Below are 22249 nucleotides of genomic sequence, written 5' to 3' on the forward strand. Positions count from 1 at the left end.
TTCACATCTGTTGTGTGTGAATTGTGAAGGACTTTTTAATAAGACATATAAACACCAAACCAGTTACGAATGTTAGTTTTTCAACGATTAAAACATCATTAGGTACCTACTTATTTACTTGTACATTTAATTGTAGTCACGATACGTTTCATGAATACATAAAAAGCGATACTTAACATTATCTATACCCTTCTGGCGAAACGTGACGCGCTGATATGGCGGTATCGCTGTAAAAAAAAATTAAAACAAAATGGCGCACGCAAATGGCGGCCCATTCGGCGGGAAATGAAATTGATAGTGACGCTTTATTGAGTAATGGTAATTGATTGCGCGTTAATTTATTAAAATTATTAGTTTTCCCTTGTGGTTAAATATTCAAGTAAGTGGATAATTTACATTTAATTAAAATTTACCTACTTTTGATAACTTTTTTATATTTTTGGCTATGCAAAAACTCATAGATTCGCGTCACCGATGAATTCGACATGCCCGTGACGCTGTAGTCTAAGGCAAGGAAATACTAACGTTTTCGGTTGTCAAACAATGGAATTTATAAGGAAAACTTTAAGCATTTAGCTAAAATCTGCTTCTTTTTTATATGTCAGTAAAAAAAGGAATATTATCTATGCCGTAAGCGCCCAAAGAGATAACAGATAAAATATAACGGGCACAGCACATTAGTTTCCCGCCTCTTCCACCGTCACCTGTTATCTATGGTACGTGTAAACTCTATGCTCTATTTGTTCTTTCTAATTGCACTCGGAATTCGTGAAGCGTGAGCCGGCAAGTGATAATGGTTTGAAGTACTTTTTAAATGACGCCGAGGTCGTAAGGCTGGGCTGTGCTTCCAATGTCGATATGAATATTTAGCATCATATTTTATGCCAGTAAAACTAGCGTCGAGTTCGAGTTAACTGATTTCAAGGTACATTCACAGTTCATTGTAAAACAAGAAATCCTTTCTTGTCTTTTTTTTAAACCATTAAAGCCGTAACGCTTAACAGATCATCAATTAATCAATCAATATGATTTGCAAGCATACAGGTGATCGCAATGCTCTCTTAAATGCTGCCACTCTCGCAATTCAAAATTCAAAATTAATTTCAAGTAGGTTTAAAATTGCTTGTAGCACTTTTAAACCGTTACATTTGTCTGTCTGTATTGACTCTACCACGAATTGGAATGACAAAGTTAAGCTATTAGTTTTTAAACTATATTTAAATATTATGAAGACGCGATACTATTTTTAAAATATTCCTAAATTAGTAAAATTAATTTTTATCCGCTTTATCGAATATCGACATTGATGGCATCCCTAGACACTCTATCAATCTCAATTATCGCTAACGCAGTTCGTTGAGCGGCATGCACCTGGCGAGTATCGAAAATCGATATCTAAAATGTGGAGTGTAGTCGCATCACTAGCGGCACTCTTGCGATAAATAGGTTCGAATCGTTAATTAGTTTCTGAATATGCATGAAGGTTTCACTTACGATTGTTCGGTTTGACAAAGTTAATACTTTAAAATATTGCCACCACGGTACTCGGACTGAATAGATAATACGTACTTCTTTTACTCAAGTATAACAAGAGCAATCTATGAACGCAGCTCAATATATGCGATAAAGCACTGCCTAGCCTAATAAATCAGACAACCAAATCAGAACAGTTGTCACAACTCCTCTTTCCGCGGGTATCGAACGCGGCGACGTGCTCCATGTTACTACTACCATTTACTGCGATCACCAACCGTTAGCGGCGGCTTTTAATTCTTCTCTCCAATGAGAAAGGAGGCGCTAGCTCAACAGTGGGCAAACAATTGACTAATTTCGGAAAACTGCATATTTCGGAGTTATGTGCGTTTTGAGCAATAAGATATCATGCTTTTACAGTAAAGGAAACCATTGTGGGGAAACCTGCATGTCTGCATCTGAATGTACTCAAAGGAGTGTGAAATCCACCAATCCGAACATGGCCAGCGTGATGATCTACGGCGTAAACTCATCATCTAATTCCAAGTCGCGCTGTACTTAGCCGGTATAAGGTAGGTATTGACGATGCTGATGAAAACGCATTCTGCTTTAAATACAGGCTATAAATTTTTGGAAATCAAACTAAAATATCTACAGTAGTTTCTAATTAACGCACACAATAAGCAATGATAACTAATAAAAAAACAGTTTTAAGCTTCTTATAAAAATAGCGATCAATCGTTCAGACGCCATCTTGCAGAGCATAGACAATTAAATGTGTCCCTCTTTTTTTTCCATTAATCTAAACAATGGTATCGCGTGTCTACATGCCGTTGAATATAATTTGATTTTGCCGCTATCGAGGTTTTTAATGAAATTGTTTTACCTATCCAACTGAATGCCTCTTTACTAGTTGATTAGCTAGTGTACATAGCATAACTACTTCTACCGGATTATGAGGCCCTGGTAGATTCAAATTCAAAACTTCTTTATTAATGTAGGCCTATCACAGCACTTATGAAGTGTTCATACATATAATATGTTTACATAATTGTAAGGGGATGGTGATAACTTCGTACGCCAACTTAAACCTTAAGCTACGAGGGTTCCAAACGCGCCCTGTTCTAAGAAGAGCCCACAACAAACTTAGCCGGGTAAATTTATTTTTTATTATCCCCATCTCACAGTAAATTTATATTACGCTATGAAGTAAGAACTTTGAACTTATTGAGAGACATCTCAAAGATTTCATTCGGTAATTTGTTATAAAATAATATACAATTGCTCTTGTAATTAATTTGCAGTTTTATGTAGCCTAGTAAACGGCACAACGACTTTATTTTTGCTTCTAATATTTATGTATATTGTATAGGGCGCGCTAAGAATTTGCATTGGTTTTCTGTTCATAAATTCTCCTGCTCCAATTCCCTCATTCCTATGATGATGTCACACCTCCATGGCGCAGTGATTAGCGCTATGGTTTTGTAAATGGGAAGTATTTGGTTCAATAACTGGCAGTGGCGCTTAAGGAATTTATAAATGTTTTATTTTCTCCTGCCTGGTGTGTCTAGGTGAGTTTCTGCAATGCCAAGTTAATGCCCTAAGAGGAATTAAGAAAACTAAAAAAAGCCTTTGCCAAGCATAGCGATATTAATAGGTGAAGGGATATGAAAATAGTACTTAGCATATTTTAATATTATTGAAAAAATTTAAAGTTGTAAATTGAAATTATAATATGCTACTATTGTGATCCACACAAAAAAAACAATTTTAAATAATTTCAAACGTATTGCAAATGTCCTATCTACTCAATATAATGTACAGTATTGTGTGCTATACGTCAAAGCAATAAATAAATGAGTTGAATTGAATAAAAACATTATCTATTACGAATCATGAGATCCTGGTAGATTCCCGGATTCGACCTAATAAATGTATGGAGTTAGGAATTAAAATGGCTTCACCCCCTCCCTCGATCAGCACTTTAAGCCATGCCTTGAAATCTTTAGATGCTCCCGTTTGGACGAGTTTAGGAAACAGTACATCAGAGTTCGCATTTTGTGAGTGTTTTTTCGAGTTACTGGACTCTCTTTATAAGTTCAGGTTAACTTGCAATGCCACGGAACCCTATCTGTTCACTAGAAGTCATATATCCCCTTTGACAACTGTAGAATCTCCTCATCATCATTCTCATTAAAGGCCCACTTCAAGGCCAGGGTATCCTCTCAGAATGAGTAGGGTTTAGGCCGTAGTTCACGAGGCTGGCCAAGTGCGTAGACTTCTTACGTCTTTGAGAACATCTTTCACGGTTTCCTCACGATGTTTTCCTACAACGCTAAAACCAGTTAAAATTGTATTGATTTAAATTAAGAACGCACATAACTCAGAAAAGTTAGAGGTGCACGCCATCGAACTCGGTCGCTCCAAAAGGGTGGCCGAAACTTTAACCAGGCTTTCACCGCTCAGAATAATAACTCTTCTTGCCGTCATCTCATTTAGCAACTTGTCCGACCGAATGAAGTTTATCTTGAAATAGATACTAGATGACCCGTGCAACTTCGTCTGCACCAAACCGGTTATTACCGGAAAACACAAATAAAATGTCATTTTCTAATAATGAATCCTAGCTAGATCGATTTATCGCCCCCGAAACCCCCTGTATACTAAATTTCATGAAAATCGTTGGAGCCGATTCCAAGGTTCCAATTTTATACATACAAGAATTGCTCGTTTAAAGATATAAGATAAAAGTGCTCTACTCATTGTTTTAAAGCTAACCAAATTGCAAGAAATCAAAAGGCGTATGAGAAAAGAAGACTTACAAAATCATTAAAAATGTAAAAGCCACTGTTTGTCTACTCCGAGAGAATTATTAACACGCAATGTTGTATCAGGTGGTATCATTATACCGCTTAACAGCTGATCAAACTGTGCCCAGCGTTCTAATTTAAACCCTATGTAAACCAGCCAAGGGTATTAAATAGCTTATAACGTAAAGTTGCGGCTTGGCTACTGTCTGTTCAAATATAATTTTCAAATTCTTTAGACGGGTCATATGGAGGCGTATCAAGTGACTTTATGGTCTGAATATTAAGTGACTCAAAACTCAAAATAATCACCCTACATAAATGCCGCGTTGGTTTAGTGGTGAGTTGGCTCGAGTATGATATACTAATCTTGGAGTCTGTTCCACATTCTAGGGTCCTACGACTCTTAGGTTGACCAAAGAAAAAAATTCTTCGTCGATAAATTCTTAATACCAGGCCCGAGTCAAAATTTAAATCGTTCGCTCCCATGCTTCGTAGAGTACAGTCATTTGTCGGTTGTTACTAAAATGTGACAATAATCGTTAAAACACCAACTCGCATTGTAACAGCGAGGTGGGTCAAGTTCCGGGTAAGTTGTTGACTTTCAACACTTAATACACACACTAAAACCCCGGCTCATCGCATGGCATCACCCGACTTAAAATCCGGCGTGTAAGAGTCATAGAGTGATATCAAATTAACCCTAAAAACAGGGGTTCCCAACCTTTTAATTCTCTACCCTAAAGGGTTGTCGGGAGGAGATCGCTTAAAGCGATAAGACCGCTTTTGCGCATCGTATACATATATATATATATTGTTTTGTTATTTCTTGTGTTCACTTTTAATTTGTGCAATAAAAACTTTATCTATCTTTCTTGTTATCTTATATTCTTAACTTGTAAGTGCACCGCTGGCTTAAAAGATAGATAGATAGCACCGACTAGCTAGGTAAGGGTACCTAGCTAGTTAAAATAGAATTGTTAGTCACGCAGATAGGCGTAAAAATAACACATCCTAATTATGAAACTAATAATACCATAATAAGTAATAAATTTGAATTTAGAATTAAGAAAAATAATTCTACCCCGAAAATAGGATGGCTGAGCTTGGTGATCTCAAGACAATTTTTATAGTGTGGGACAAGCCGTGACACCACTGCACAAAGACTATCAATATATATTTTATTTTTTTGAAATACAGAAGGAGCCTCACGACTCACCTATGTACTTTCGTACAGAATTGGGAAGCCCTGCCCTATATATTTGCGCAAGGATTTGGATATCGGATTTGAAAGCAGTCAGATGTTACAAAAAGATTTGTAACATCTGACTGCTATTTCCAAAGATTGAGGAAAGAAAAAGGCTTTACTATTATTACTGTAGATATGTATTACGTGAGGTGACAGCAGATGAATACAGTTGTCACCACCCCTCTTTCGGGTGGTGAGAACAGGTAGCAGCATCCTATGTGTTATTACTTAACTACTGTGATCATCGACCCGTCTGCCCAGCGTGGTGATTTGCAAAGGCCTTTAGTCCAACAGTGGACTATTTGAGGCTATTTATATAGATTAGGCTTATTAGGACTTCTACAAAGAACCACCTGCTTCTACAAACCTAGAGATAACTCTGTGGTTACTACTTGTACATAATAAATAACCTTCAATTTAAGTACGTAAATAGCGTCACTTAAATATTTATAGCTTAGTAAATTATTTATTGTTTTTCATACCACGTCTACACCAAGACCTTTCTCGTTACAAACCCTGTAACAAGAAAGATTTGTACGTATGATTGTATCATGTGTATTTGTATGATTTGTGTTTGATTTGTACTGAAACTCTATTCACAAAAATAACTAGAATTCAAATAGTACTTTGTTTGATTTGAATTATTTGTTCTAAGTATTAAGTTTATCTTAAATCGTCATAGAGTTTTTGGTAAATTTTTTGTTTGCCAACTTGTAATAATTAAGATGTACTAAAATCTTTTCATTTTAGACCAGCCCGTCTGGTCTAAAAAAAAAATGCCGAACTTATCCTAACTTCCTAAAGAAACGGATAACACAACTTTAAGAGCTGTAAATTAAGTGAAGTAGAATCATTACAGTAAGTCTGGCATTGTTCTTTTATCTTCTCTCCCATGTAATATGGGTTCGGCACAAAACTTTCGAACGTTGTCTTCTTCAAAACTTGAAGAAAGATATTTTGTATATTTTTTTTTATTTTCTAGTTCTCTTTTGCACCGGAAAAGCACCAATTATGCCAAAGTCAACGATATATGATAGGAACATTTTTGGACCATATAGCGTCCCTTACGGAACACCACGTCTGGAAGTAAGGCAACGACATATTGCATTGTAAATATGAGGCTAGTTAAAATAACAATGCAGTGTTTACACAGAGCTATCGCGCCTTGACACGGTTGTAGTCTTGCGCGCAGGTAACCGCTAATCCACACTATCTCCTATCTATATATACAAACAAATATATTCTTTATTTGAAATAAACCTTACGGGCTCTTTTTCAAAGTCAACTCTGACCGTTTATTGTGGCTCTAACGTTGGTTCTGAATGCAGACTTTACTGAGCCCTAAGAAGCCGCCTAAAAATTATTACTGAGATAGGCTTAAATCTTAATAGCACAAATATTTTTTTTCTATAGGGCATGAGGATGTTTAAGCTATAAACTAAAATACTGAGCAAGTACATATCGCGCAGTGTAGAGTTTCGTATTAGACGCCTAAGCCTATTAAGTTGTTAGACCCAAGCTGGTGGCAACCACTTAGTTGGAGGGGGGTGCTCTTTACTCTAACCGAAATGAAAAACGACTACGGAAAAAACCTAAAAAGGTAGGACCGAAAAGATGGGCAAAGACCTCATTTTCTTTGCAGCAGCAATCAAGTCAAATTTCTAACAAGTTTAGAGTAGTTTTAGGGTTTTCCAACACAACAAGGTTTTTTTCTAATCGGACTGCCGATACATCGGCTGCGTTTTAAAAATAAAATCTTTTGAGCTTTCAGATATTAGTAGATTTAATTATCATAAAAAAGCTTTCTGACTGGCTGACTGATACGCTAACAATCTACCAGCAGGGCTAGCACAGACAGGAGATAAAAATTATATCCCCCGAAAGAGAAATCGCGTGAAATCCTGCTGAAGCACGGGAAAATGGAATAGGAGAAGTTTAGCCCCGTTTAATATTACATTTATATTATTTCTATATGTGCGCCAGTGCTCTGAGAGTTGAAAAAGCTGTGGTAGAAGATGTTTTTTTATCATTTCCCCGGGGATATAATTGTCTCCTGCCCATGCTAGTAGCCGTGCTGAGACGGATAAACTAAATAAACTTTAAAAACGTTTTCCCTAAAGGATGTATGTGACCTAAGAAATGAATTAGCAAAATTCCTAGGAGGAAACAGTTTTTCTATAGTAAATAATGACGGACCATGTGGATACCTGATGATAAGTGGAAAACCATAGCGTATAAATAGAGCAACACTTCGAAGAGCATGCAAGGAAGATGTCCTGCAAAATTCGGCCCTGTGTCGAACAACCTGAGGCGAAGGTTAAACCTCATGTGCCTGTTATTACACCGGCAACCACGCTCTTCAGACCAGAACACAACAGTGCTACTTGGCGGCAGATATAAGCAAATCATCAACTGGAAATCTAGCTGGTCTTCTCACTTCTGAATCTTGGCATACTCCTTCTGAGGAGAGTTTAGATGGCTGGAGTACCAAAGCCAGCGGAGTTTTTCTCGAACGCACCGAATCGTTAATGCATGGAAACTTGTCTTATTTCTTTACTTGGATTCTAACTTTTCTAATTTACAACCTAAGCTCCAGAATAAAGCTACGTGTTACAACTGCACATACCGAAGTTCGATATATTGATATGCTTATGATCTTTTAACAACGTAGGTTTAACGCATTTACTTCAAACATTTTAAAATATTTTTAAAGAATATTTAAATATCTACCAGTTTTGTCTACAATTCGAAGCAGCAAAACGCATATTTAAGAAGTCATTTGTTAATAATTCGTCTTTTAAGTCTTCTTAATCAATTATAGTTGAATGCAATGATGTTTCAGGATTAAGTTAAAAAAAAAAACAAAAAAAAAGATACTCAAAAAGACGGTTTCGTTCATCTTTGAATCGCTCATAATTATTTCTTTCATTTATTTTTAAACGGTGATACTGCCATTCGTCAAGAAATAACCTTTTTTACGAAAACCCTTTTTTTCTTCTCTTTACAGATGAAAGCTTTCACGTAGCCTTAAAATAGAAGACACGAAAGATAGTCGTTCTTTTCACGGGACGAAGCGTAAAAGTGATGTCACGACAAGCGCACAAAAGAACGTGACTCAAGTTAAAGTAGAATAAGTGTAAAATAAACAACTAAGTTAAGAAAAGGAAGTATCCCTAACTTAACCTGTGCAACCTCACACCGTTGCTAATCAAAAGCAAACACGCGCTAAAAAAAAACAAGAACAAAAATGGTGTGCGCAAATAAAAATTTAAGACTCACCAAAAATTCTTGCGGATATCCTACCACAAGGAACCGATAATTTTATTTGAACTAAACGACACAATAGATGTAGTCAAATATCGTGTAGTGCAATTGTAGACACGTCCGCACGCCGTCACGTCTGCGCGACAACTGAGCGTTGAGGCGGCGCTTGCGCGCTTCGCTTTACACGCCTCCACCCACACAAGGGCATTTTCAGTAAGTGTGCGTGAGGAAGTCTTCATGAAAATGCAACGCGAAAGAGGTGCAAGAACAAGACGTTTTATATACAAAATTCAGTCATCATCGTTATCTGTCTATTATTATGAGTGCAGGCTTCGATTATACGAGATAGGGATTTTGAGGCTTGAGCGTTGTGCCACCACGCTGCTTTAATGCGAATTGGTGGGCTTTAATCTTATGTTACGACAGCTCAACATGCTCTCTAAGGCATGAGGTGGACACCGTGATCGGTCGCTCTCTTAAAAAGGTGGACAACGCCATTTTCCTAACTTCAGGCTGGTGGGAATGCTACAAATCTTGGCTCGACTTGGAACAAGTGATCCGTATAACTAACTCGCAACTCCGTGCTAACCACTGAACCAACGGGCCATTTCAATTTCAGTACATGCAGAATTTTTTCTTTACATTCGATCACTACTAGGATTCTTAGATGGGGTCTAATCGATGGTATAAGTGGGAGGTCCCAGACACGGTCCCTGGCGTGAGTAATTAGGGTATTTATTATTTCTGAATTTTGTCTGGTCTGTTGTAAGCTTCGGCCATGGCTAGTTACCATCCTACCGACAGAGCCGTGCCTTCAATCGGTTTTGATATGATATGGAATAAGAAAAAACCGCCTAGAAAACTTTATTGGACTCGATATACGTGACGTCGCGCGATGTTGCTTATGTGTTTTTCATATCGTGTTCATATACATCTATAGGCAGAAATAATTTGGGATTTAATAATTTTTAAATTCGCAAGTTTCCTACAGAGACCTGCCGCCTAGCGATTGAACGTGAATATCGGTTTTCACGCAGCAACGTACTGGAAGCTACCAATACGGAGCAGTGCGTGAAAACTGATAAGGGGTACGGCTACTCATAACAGCTTAGCCCGCTACCATCTTCAGTACTTTTTTGAAAATTTCATTGATGTACATAAAAATATAAGACAATTTAAAAAGAAAATAGCCTAATATGAATATTAGAAGTAAAAATGAACTCGTTGTGCAGTTTACTGTGCTACATTACCGAATGAAATATTTGAGAGGTCACTTAACAAGTTCAAGGTTTATATAAAGCGTAAGCTTATAGAAAAATCCTATTAAAGTATTGAGGATTACTTGAACGATGAAAAGCTTGGGTTGCTCTAACTTCATATTATCTAAAGTATCAATAGTAAAAAAAAAAAAAAAAAATACCCGGCTTAGTTTGTTGTGGGCTCTGCAGAGACCAGGGCGCGTTTGGAACGAGGGAACGAAGTTATCACCATTACAAAATTATTTAAATATATATGTATGGACCAGTCCACCAATCCGCACTGGGCCAGCGTGGTGGACTACGGCCTTAACCCCTTCTCATTGTGGGAGGAGACCCGTGCCCTGTAGTGGACCGGTAATGGGTTGATATGATGATGTGCCTGTGACAGACCTACATGAATAAAGAATATTTGAATTTGAATTTCTTGACTATATCATCTCCTACCACCATGATGAAATGATAACTTGTGTTGGAATGGAACCCTCGTAGCTTTGGTTTTAAGTTTACGAATGTAGTTATCGCCATCACTACTCACTACAAGTTTAAATTTTTAAGTGTTATAGTAATTTGCAATATAAACTCTGGGGGGGGGGGGACTATTCCCACTTACAACACCAAAAAATTATAAGTTATGGGAGCTGTTGAATATTTTTATGAATATAATACATAAATACTTATAAAATATATATATAAACAACACACTGAAAAACATTCATGCTCATCACACAAACATTTTCCAGTTGTGGGAATCGAACCCTTGGACTCAGAAAGCAGAGTCGCTGCAAACTGCGCCAATCGGCCGTCAAATTTATATCTTTGTAACTACTTTTTTTCTTTTGTGTACAATAATATTAGAAGCAAAAATAAACTCGTTGTGCAGTTTACTATGCTACACAAAATTGCAAATTCATTCAAGGGCAATTGTATATTATTTTATAACAAATTACGAAATGAAATCTTTGAGATATCTCTCAATAAGTTCAAAGTTTATATAAAACGTAAGCTTACAGAAAAATCCTATTATAATATTAAGGATTATTTAATCGATAAAAAAGCTTGGGTGTGAATTGCTCTAGCTTCATAGCTTAATTTAAATTTACTGGAAGATGGTGATAACAAAAAAATAAATTTACCTGGCTAAGTTTGTTGTGGGCTCTTCTTAGACCAGGGCGCGTTTGGAACCCTCGTAGCTTTAGATTTAAGTTGGCGAACGAAGTTATCACCATCCCCTTACAATTATGTAAACAAATATGTATGAACGCTTCATAAGTGCCTGTGATAGGCCTACATGAATAAAGAAATTTTGAATTTGAATTTTGAATTTAAAAGTGTATTCATTCATTAATACACATTTGGTATGTAATGAATGCATCGAAATTGCCTTCATCATCTGCCATGCCTACTTGAATAAAGATATATAAGACTTATCACTGCAATAAACTACAGGACATAGTGACACCTTCTTTTTTGTGAAGTCGGTTAAAAAACGAACCGAGCAGCATTAACAATGCATACAATTTACATACAAAAATACATACATACAGGCCGCAATAACCTTTGCACTTTCGTATAAATTAATAGGATTTTATTGAGGAAACCCGATAATGTTACACACATACGTAATCACGAATGGTAATCGGTGGCCGGTTACCACCCCGGGAACGGGGGCAGGGTTACGGCCTACCCCTAACATTGGTAGAGCCATGAATCCTAACTAATATTATGAACACAAAAGTGCGGTTGTTTGTTTGTCGTTCACGCTGTAACTAATAACTTTTCTGTAGTGAAACTTCTTTAGAATCGTTGCGGTTTCAAACTCAATGAAACGAAAAAATAAGTCCATAGAGACACAAACACATAAATGTATAGGACATAGTAAGATAGAAACCTCAGTAACTCGCAGTGCGATGGTAGAAAGGAGATGGTTTAACCAAATCGAATAGCTCCAGAGCTTCCGCTGTTTAAAAGTTTAGATAAAATCATATATGACAAAGTTATTCCCCTTCAAAAGTTCTAAAAAACATTAGCTATACGTACTGATTTTTTCAAAATCATATTTATTTTATGAATGCCAGTATTTAATCAATCAATCGATAATATTTTGCCAAGATTGCAAAATTCTGTCATATATAACAGTTTAAAATTTGTATCATGTTTTAACAATATTAGGATCACATTTATATTCATTAATATATATATATATATATATATATATATATATATATATATAGTGCAATGCCCGTGGTAAAAATGAAAGATTACACAAAAAATGTAATTAATGAATGGCTATAATTATTATTGAAATTTTTTATTTAGATAGCCATTGATATGATTATAAAGCCTATTCACAAGAATAGTATAGAATAGAATAGTTTATATTTATTTTATCCGGCAAATAAAACTTACAATTGTAACTTAGAACCGTTTCCACTAAACGTAGATAGGTATAGTCTAACCAGAATGTCTAATGATCTAGTAATCAATAATATGAAAAAAAAAAAACGTTTCACTAACTCTTAGGTGATACTTAGGTGACAACTATTCGTGATCGGTTGACCTATGCCTAGGACCTATATTCGTCGTCAATGTAAGTTTGTTTGGTACGCTTTCACGCAACTACTAAACCGATCCTCATGAAACTTTGTACACATATTCTTCGAAGTGTTAGAAGTAATATAGGATACTTTTTATACCGGCATTAAGCTCGGTTCCTTTGGGAGAGGGGATGTATTATAGTGGTTATAATATGTGTTTCATTTTGCCTTAACTGTGGTTGGAGATAGAGGACAGAACTCCTCAGCGGACAAAAGGAGAAAACAAAATCAAACGCAGACGAAGTCGCGGGCAACAGCTAGTAAGTTTATAAAGCTTCACAGCGTGAATAAAAGATTTTTTATTTTTTATAACAAGCGCGTGACGCTAAATATGCCAAACGAAGTAGAGATTTCCAATAATAGGTAATTTTGAATTACCCGCCCGCTATTTCGGTAGGGTCACTTTTGAAGCTGTAATTTTATGACATTTGACAAGTAGACTCTACGCCATTAATGAAAATGGAGCGATACACGCTTCAACACAAGCAACGAAACCATTCTTCACGGAAAAGTTTCCGGACCGTGTTATCTCTCGAAAAGATGATCATAATTATTGGCAAACGAAATCTTGTGATTTAACACCTTGCGACTTCTTCATTTAACGCCACGTGAAATATAAGGTCTACGCCAACAGCCCAGCGTCGATTCAAGACCTCAAATATGGAATTCGTGAAGCTATCGAGGGCGTACAGCAGCTGTGCGAATTGGTGATGGTGAAAAGGATATATTATGAAAATTGAGCTTAATTTGCTAAACTCCGCGTAAAGCAGGAGAATCTGTGTGGTGTTATTTATAATTTCTTCAATCTTTATACTCCACACCAAACAGATCTTCGGCAATGTACCCCCTACGCACGTTTCGCTCCGAAACCGGAGCATCCTCAGGAGATTTTTTTTTTAACATTAATAGCGGGCAATCGAGCAAGTGGGTCACCTGATGTTAAGTGATCACCGCCGCCCATAAACATCTGCAGCACCAAAGGAGCCACCGATGCGATGCCGGCTTTTAAGGAATTTGTTTATCCGCCCCTTGAATTACCCTAGATTGTATTTTTGAGGAAACACATCAGATGGGAGATTGTTTCATAATTTGCAAGTGCGCGGTAGAAATTATCTGGTATTTCGAACAGTAGAAGAATACCAGGCATCCAGATGATGAGGGTGGAATTTATTTCTACGGCGTGACGTGCGGTCAGAGAACAGGGAAGGAGGTATCAACGCAAACAACTCTTTAGAACTATCCATTGTTCTTGAGATGTTGACTTTACAATGAATAATTGTTAAGTGTTAAGGATATGAACCTGTAAGCGTAGCCGTGGCGGCTATTCGACTAATACTTTTTCTGTTATAAATGGCATACCTTCCTTTTGACGTTGAAATAAACGTCCGATCATTTATCTCAGAAAATTCAATTTTTCTTTGAATATCAAAATAACACCTCTTATTGGAAAAAAATCCTGTAGTAAAGGTATAAGGTAGTATATTTAAATAATTAATATCAAAATTACAAGTTACATACCACAAGCGCGCAGGGTGTTCACTAAACAAAGCCATCGAACTGTTATCAATCGCTTTTATACCCTCTTATCAACCCCGTTGGAGAGCGATCGATACATTTATCTGCCTGTACCCAATACAAACAGCCAGCCATGTCCATACCGACTAAAATTTACTAATATACAAAAAGATATGTATTCACCTATTCTCTTGTTCTGAAATAATTAATATTTCCACTCCAGAACATAGGTACCGAATTTTAATAGGCTTTTTTTAGCCTACTTACTTGGCTAGATTGTTAATTGTTTATTGTTATTAGGCACACAAAACAGGTAATAACTAAAAGTAGATCTAAATATAAGTAATAACAAGTTTTGTTCTAAGCTACAACCCAAAGTGTGAGTACACAACTTGGAATTAAATTTAACAAAAAATAAAGATCAAATAAATTTAAAACAAAAAAGAAACACTTAAAAAATAATATATATTTATATGATTTCCCTAAAGATTATGTGGAATAGTGCTTAATAATTTGATTTTAAAAAATATTTATCCTCCCGTTAAAAATGTCAATATTACGGTTACTTGATACTAAATCATTATAAAGGCGGCATTGTCATAGTACATACTGAGTACCTACTCTATAGGAACTTTTTATTGGAAAAAAAAAGTTAAACTTAGCCTTTGAAGGTAATTTCACCTGGTGGTAATTGATGGTACAATCTAAACGACAGTAGTTCATTACAACTGCCATCAGTTGTATAAAAACCAGTTCTGATAGTTTCTTACGCGGCATAATAGTAACGCTAAATCTGTTAGCAGCACGTCTTTGACGGTAGGGTTACTTCCACTAGACCGGACCAGAAAAAGTTCAGAAATTATTAATTCCCAAATACCTCTGCCGGGGATGTAACCTGGGATCTCCCACTTAAAATCACAGCGCTCACCGCTGCGCCAAGAGGCACATTTAGGTGGCCACATTAGGGCATATATATATCGTTTAAATAAATACTCTAACTTTTAAATTGTGTTAAGAATTTCTAGATCTCTGACCGGGGCTAGGCCAAGAATTTATTTTTAATAGAAAAATTCAATACCTGCAAGCTCGTCCCACTTCAGAGTCATAGGCCAAACTGATTTTTATCGACAAAAAAAAAAAACAATTATACAAATTCCCTTGTAAATGTATACCGGCATCCGATACCAATCAGTCCGTACATTTCTTTTAGCTATTTCACAATATTAACATAAGAGTTCGAGGACATAAATATTTACAACTTCCCGGGTTCTGATTTTTTAATTTCAACATTAGTTATTCGATGTTTCAAAGGACCACCCGTGCTCCATTTAAAATTAAAGTATCTACCCTAGTTATTAGTTAACTGCCTCGGTGGCAAAGTAGTAATAATAGTGATACCGAAGGTAATATTCGATTTACCATTACATAAGTTTAAAGAATGTATAAAAATACATCGAGGTTACTATACTATTGATGAATTTCTTAATGACAAGGTTGCCTGGAAGCAAGCCACTTTCATCTCACACAAGATAGAACAAAGATTGTTAAATTGTAAAATGATGTTGGAAAAGAGCAACTGCTGAGTTTCTTGCCGGCTTCTTCTCGGTGGAATCTGCCTTCCGAGTTCGAATCCCAGCATACTCTAACTTAAAGAACTGTCAGGCACGCAGGTTTCCTAACGATGTTTTCCTTCACCGTTTAAAGCAAGTGATATTTATGCTAAAAATAAAAAACGCACATAGCTCGAGCCCAGTGGCGTGCACTTCGTACATTCACAAAAGCACTGCCTACCCTAAAATTGATATATAACTCGTATAGTAGGAGGATTTTTGGCAGTTTCGACAATCTTTTCGCTGTATGCATACCCGAAGATATAAGATGATGATGATATAAGAAGCCAAGTGCACGCCATTGCTCGAGCATCGGCTCAAACTCGGTCTCCACGAAAGAAAAGCCGAAGCCTTACCCACTACGCTATCACCGCTTCATATAAGAGACAGAATGACAGGAAAATACTAAATAGTACAATCAATGTATACGAATTCTTGACCTAAGTCCACCGAGCAACAGAAACAGCATGGTACCCACCATGCTGTTATTTTGTTATTTTATTGCTGTTATTTTATTAATAGGCTCTACATCCTATTCTCTGAGGCTGAAGGCTGAGCAGTTTTACTAGCTACTAGATAGGAAAGGAGGAAATTTCAAAACAGTAAGCCAAACGAAACACATCAGAGTAAAACTTTGTAAAAAAAGTGGTCCTTACCTCAGATTGCAACGTAGTTTGTAATTCATTGGTTAGTGTCTTCAATGCCGCAATCTGCAAAGATTTAATCAAATATAAAAAAATACAATAATTTAACGTTTTGCTAATTATTAATTATTTACTAGCTTGTGCTGCGACTTCGGCTGATTGGACTTCAGAATTGGGGCTAAAGCTTTACTCGTTAAATTTTTTTATCCTACCGCGGAAACTATTTGAGAGATCGGTAGGTATAGAAAGTACATGTCCTTTTCCATAGCATAGGTGACATACCAATATTAAAAGCTGCCTGTCCGCGGCTTAGCTCGTAAACAATTTTCAATTTTCCCTCGGGAACTACTTAAGGAATCGGGATAAAAGGTAGCCTATGTTCTTTTCCATGTCAAAGGCTATTCGCATGTCAAATTTGAACCAAATGTTAAGCCGTTTTTGAGTAATTGAGTATCAAACATTCAAACATCACACCATCCACACTTTCACATTTATGCTATAGCTGTTGCCCGTGACTTCGTCTGCGTTTGATTTTGTTTTTAAAGTATTCAGTAACGCTAACCCTATAATGAGAGGTTTGCTGCTGTCTGCTGATGAGTTCTGTTCTCTATCTCCAACCACATTTATCAGAACTTCACAAAGTTTGGGCAAAATTAAACACATATTATAACCTCTATAGTACTAAAATAATTATTTAAATCGGTTATAATTTGTCGGAGTTATGGTGTAAAATCGTCAAACACTTTCATCCCCTCTCCCATACGGAACCGAGCTTTATGTCAGGAAAAAAGGATCCTATATTACTTCTAACACATCCAAGAATATGTGTAAAAAGTTTCATGAGGATCGGTTAAGTAGTTTTTGCGTGAAAGCGTAACAAACAAACTTACATTGGCATTTATAATAACTTACTTTAACTTTTTCCTGTAATGACAAAAATGTAAGATGGGAATAAATAAATAAATAAATAAATAATATTAGTAGGGACAGGGATAGTCGGGATAGGGAAGTAGGGATAGGGATAGGGAAGTAGGGAAGTAGGCTTAATATTAATTAGAACGGCAAATAGCCCAAAATAACTTATTAAACATAACAATTAACCCTTGATCATCATATCAACCCACTACCGGCCCATTACAGAGCACGGGTCTCCCCCCACAGTGAGAAGGGATTAAGGCCGTAGTACACCACGCTGGTCCATTGCGGATTGGTGGACTCCACACACCTTTGAGAACATTATGTACGACTCTCTCAGGCATGCAAGTTTCCTCACGATGTCTACCTTCATCGTTGAAGCAAGTGATATTTTAATTACTTAATACGCACATAACTAAGAGAAGTAAGAGTTGCGTGCTGGGATTCCAACTCGGCCTCTCCAAACTGAAGTCGAGCCTCCAACCCAATGCGCTATCACCGCTTCATTACACGTATATTATCCCTACTAATATTATAAATGTCAATGTAAGTTTGTTTGTTACGCTTTCACGCAAAAACTACTTAACCGATCCTCATGAAACTTTGTAAACATATTTTTGAAAGTGTTAGTGTTAGTTAGTGTTAGAGAGAAGATGCCTATTCACTCTTGATTTGAAGGTACCCAGATTATAGGTATCGGGGAAGACGGAAAATGGGAGGGCATTCCAGGCCTTTGCGGTGCGGATCAGAAAGGAAGAAGCAAAACGCTTCGTACATGTTGATGGTATGAGTATTTTTCCGTCAATTATTACAGTAAAAAAAACGGGCTTTTGATAAACTTTCCTACGTGTTGATGAGATGAGAGGTCTAATAATCCGGCCTCACACCGAATAGGAATCGATTACGCTGAGTATATTATTCTAACCTATTTTTCCTTATCAATTCCAGAGAATTAATGCTGTTTTAGGAATACGCAATACTGGCGTCAGCAAAGTTAAACGTGTGGGAAATACTAATAAATAATTTTATAAATATATGACGACAATACACAGATCAAAGTAGGCCTAGCTTGTGTTATGGGTACTAAGATAACTGATGGATATTTTTATGAATAATAAACATAAATCCTTATAATACATATAAAAGTACCCAGCACTGAAAAACATTCATGTTCATCACACAAACATTTCCGAGTTGTGGGAATTGAACCCACAGCCTTGGACTCAGAAAGCAGGGTCACTGCCCACTGCGCCAATCGGCCGACTAAATAGATTCGACTGATGATAATAGTTTTTGAATAGGCTTTATAAAATCTTTAGCCTATATCAGTCCACCGCTGCCTTATAGGCCTCTCCGATCGGATGCGCATACAGGTTTCCTCACGATGTTTTCCTTCACCGTTTAAAGCAAGTGATATTAAATTGTTTGAAATTAAAACGCACATAAATAAAAAAATAAAATAAATAAATATACTACGACAATACACACATCGCCACCTAGCCCCAAAGTAAGCGTAGCTTGTGTTATCGGTACTAAGATGACTGATGAATATTTGTATGTATTATATATACATAAATACTTAGAAAATACATATAAACACCCAGACACTGAAAAACACTTAATGCTCATCACACAAACATTTTCCAGTTGTGGGAATCGAACCCACGGCCTTGGACGCAGAAAGCAGAGTCGCTGCCCACTGCGCCAGTCGGCCGTCTAAACATAACTCCGAAAAGTCAGTAGTGCGTGTCGGGGCTCGAACTCGTTCTCTACGAAAGGAAAGCCGAAGCTATACCCACTAGGCTATCCGCTTTTCATAATGCATATAAAAATAATAATAATAATAATAATAATAATAAACTTTATTTAAATACACACATAGTGATTCTCCTTCTTCTAAGTCGGTTCGCTTTTGTCAGAGCGGTCGTGGTTGTCACTTAGGAGTGATTACAGATCATTAAAACTAACAATAATGAGAATCTATAAAATTATTGTGATTAGAGATAAAATTGTTTTATGTATTATAATTGTAAATTGTTATTCTTGTATGGACACCCTTCGGGTAAAAGCCTCCACTGGTCTCTATTCTTAGTTGTGGCTAACGATCTCCGACCCGCTATCGCTACTATTTCATCGAAACATCTCCATTTTTTGGAATATACAAATACATCCTCCAAAATGGAGGTCTTCCGGACCAGCGGTTTAGGCTGCGCGTTGATATCTCAGTCAGTCATAACTTTGAATTTTTTGTATCTTTCATTAGTTTCTATAATAATAAATAAATAGATAAATATACTTTGACAACACACACATCGCCATCTAGCCCCAAAGTAAGCGTAGCTTGTGTTATGGGTACTGAGATAACTGATGAATAATATACATAAATACTTATTATATATAGATCAACACCGAGACACTGAAAAACATTCATGTTCAGCACACAAACATTGTCCAGTTGTGGGAATCGAACCCACGGCCTTAGACTCAGAAAGCAGGGTCGCTGCCCACTGCGCCGATCGGCCGTCACTTATTTAAATCTTTAAAAGTATCAAGATTCGTGGATACAATATAAAAAATTACACACTTTCATCAGAGTTGACTGTATTCAGATCTGCCATCGATCAGCGAACGAAAAAAACATAGAAGCACAACTACTGCTCCAAAACAGCCCCTAATCATAGCCTCGGTGGGAGTGGCTTATGAAGTGTGTTCCGCAAGCGTTTAGTTCGCTAATCACAAAGCTGACGGATTAACTGCAGGCCAATCACGGCTGGTCCCGTGCTGCATGACATCCAGTAGAACCAATCACGTATTTTTCGATTCATTCGTTGTGCGTGCGCATTTAGACTGATTGGTACCTATTTCCAAAGACAATTTGTTAGAAAGGGTTACACGGATACAAGGGTTTTATAAGTACAAACTCAAAATTCTAACTCTAAAATGTTTTATTCATGTAGGCCTTTTCATAGGCACTTATGAAGCATTCATATATATTACATGTATATATTATATATTATATGTATATATTAGTGGTAACATGTAATATATATGGATACGGACCCCGGCGCTTCTGTCTGGCTGATTTGTGAATCTAAACCATCCAGGGTGCCACCCAAACATATACCTAAAAATTCCTTCAAATCGGTCCAGCCTAGTCTAGGAGGAGTTCAGTGACATACACACGCACACAAGAAATATATATATAAAGATTTAAGATGGATACACTATAAAACAAACGGAAATAGCGTAGTGGTTAGGGCTTCGGCCTCCATTCTTAGCGGATTGAGTTTAATTCCCGGCTCGCGACACTACCTTTTCAGAGTTATGTGCTTTATTAATTTATGCAATAAAATATCACTTGCTTTTAAGTTTCAAGGAAAACATTGTCACGAAGCCTGCAAGCCTGTGATATCTACATAATGTTCTTAATGGTGTGTGAAGCCTACCAATCCGCACTTGGCCAGCGTGGTGGACTTCGGCCTAAACTTTTATAATACTGAGAACAGACCCGTGCCCTATAGTGGGTCGGTAATGGGTTGATTTTGATGATTCTCTCTGAAGTTTAGGTAACTATAAGAAAGGATATCTTTGTCATCCATAGCACACAATACTTGAAACATAATTGAGTAGACATATGAGAAATATATATAAATAAAAAACATCTTACCGTAACTTGCCTATATATTTTGGAAATCTGCATTTTTGTTTAAATGAACAAGGAGTATTTTGTAAGAAAATATAAGAATAATATTCGTACGAAATATAAATATAACATTTAATATGTGTTCCCCAAAATAAATGTTACGTTTTAGCGAAAAGTACTTATGCTTGTGGTATAAATTTTTTTAACCATTTACCATTTACTTACACATCGTAAAAAAATTAGACGGAAATATTTTTAAAAATAGGTTTAGAATTTCGATAATAAGGCGTATTATAATATTCAGAGAGCGATGGAAAGGAGTTTGCTGAATATAAAACGAATACACAGAATAAGAAATACAGAAATAAGAAAAACAACAAAAATAATAGATGCTTTAGAACATTCTCAAAAACTAAAATGGAAATGGGCGGGTCATATTGCACGTATGGACAAGGAAAAATGGACAAATAGAGTAACCACCTGGCAAGGTCCAACAAGCAAAAGGAAAAGAGGTAGACCGAAAGAAAAATGGGTTGACGAAATAATAAGAAAAGCCGGTGAATATTGGTTAACTAAAGCAAAGGACAGACAGTCGTGGGGAAAAATGGAGGAGGCCTTCACCCGTATAGGGGTCCATAGTGAAAATGGATTTTATTATTTATTACTAAGAATTTAATATATATATATATAGATATCATTTTTATGCATGCACATATTATAATGTATTAATAATTGATAAAAATGTATTATGGAAATAAAGAGGCTATAATAATAATAATAATTAAAATATTAACGCATACTTTTGTGTAATTTCTTAGTTAGTGTCTAAAGTTTTAAATTTTAAGTGTTTATAGTAATATAAACTCTAAAAATGTAAGAAAATTGCACGCCAGAAAGGGGCAAACTGTTGGAACTATTCCCACTTAGAACACCAAAAAAATTTACACAGTTAAAGCAATAAAATGTATTCTATTCTATTCAATTCTACAAAATACCCTGTCAGGGCTGCAAAATTTACAAGGCTCTGATAAACAAGCAGACAAATACGAGTACAGACTCAAATTTCACCCGAGTAAACTCCAATCCTAGGAGCAATGATATTAATCAATATTCAGAGCTCTGATCACTACCTATTTTTTAGCTGTTTTGTAAAAGTGCTTCTGCCAAAAAAATCTACGCAAGTACAGCCCTACTGTCACAGAAGTAAAATCTAGAAGCAAACAAAGAAACGAGACGTTCATTATTCGAATACATTCCACTTTGACCTATTGGCGGC

At 36.4% G+C, this 22249-nt stretch overlaps 1 protein-coding gene across 1 annotated transcript in view; it reads right to left on the minus strand.

The window, feature by feature from the left end:
* LOC120634705 (thyroid receptor-interacting protein 11-like) overlaps positions 1 to 22249 on the minus strand; it is an 88319-nt gene that overhangs the window by 57075 nt on the left and 8995 nt on the right. The window contains exon 2 of the mRNA XM_039905477.1: positions 16428 to 16481. Coding sequence (XP_039761411.1) covers positions 16428 to 16481 — 54 coding nt within the window. The remainder of the gene's footprint in view (positions 1 to 16427; positions 16482 to 22249) is intronic.

The sequence above is a fragment of the Pararge aegeria genome, chromosome 25, assembly GCF_905163445.1.
Source record: "Pararge aegeria chromosome 25, ilParAegt1.1, whole genome shotgun sequence".
Lineage (NCBI taxonomy): Eukaryota > Metazoa > Arthropoda > Insecta > Lepidoptera > Nymphalidae > Pararge > Pararge aegeria.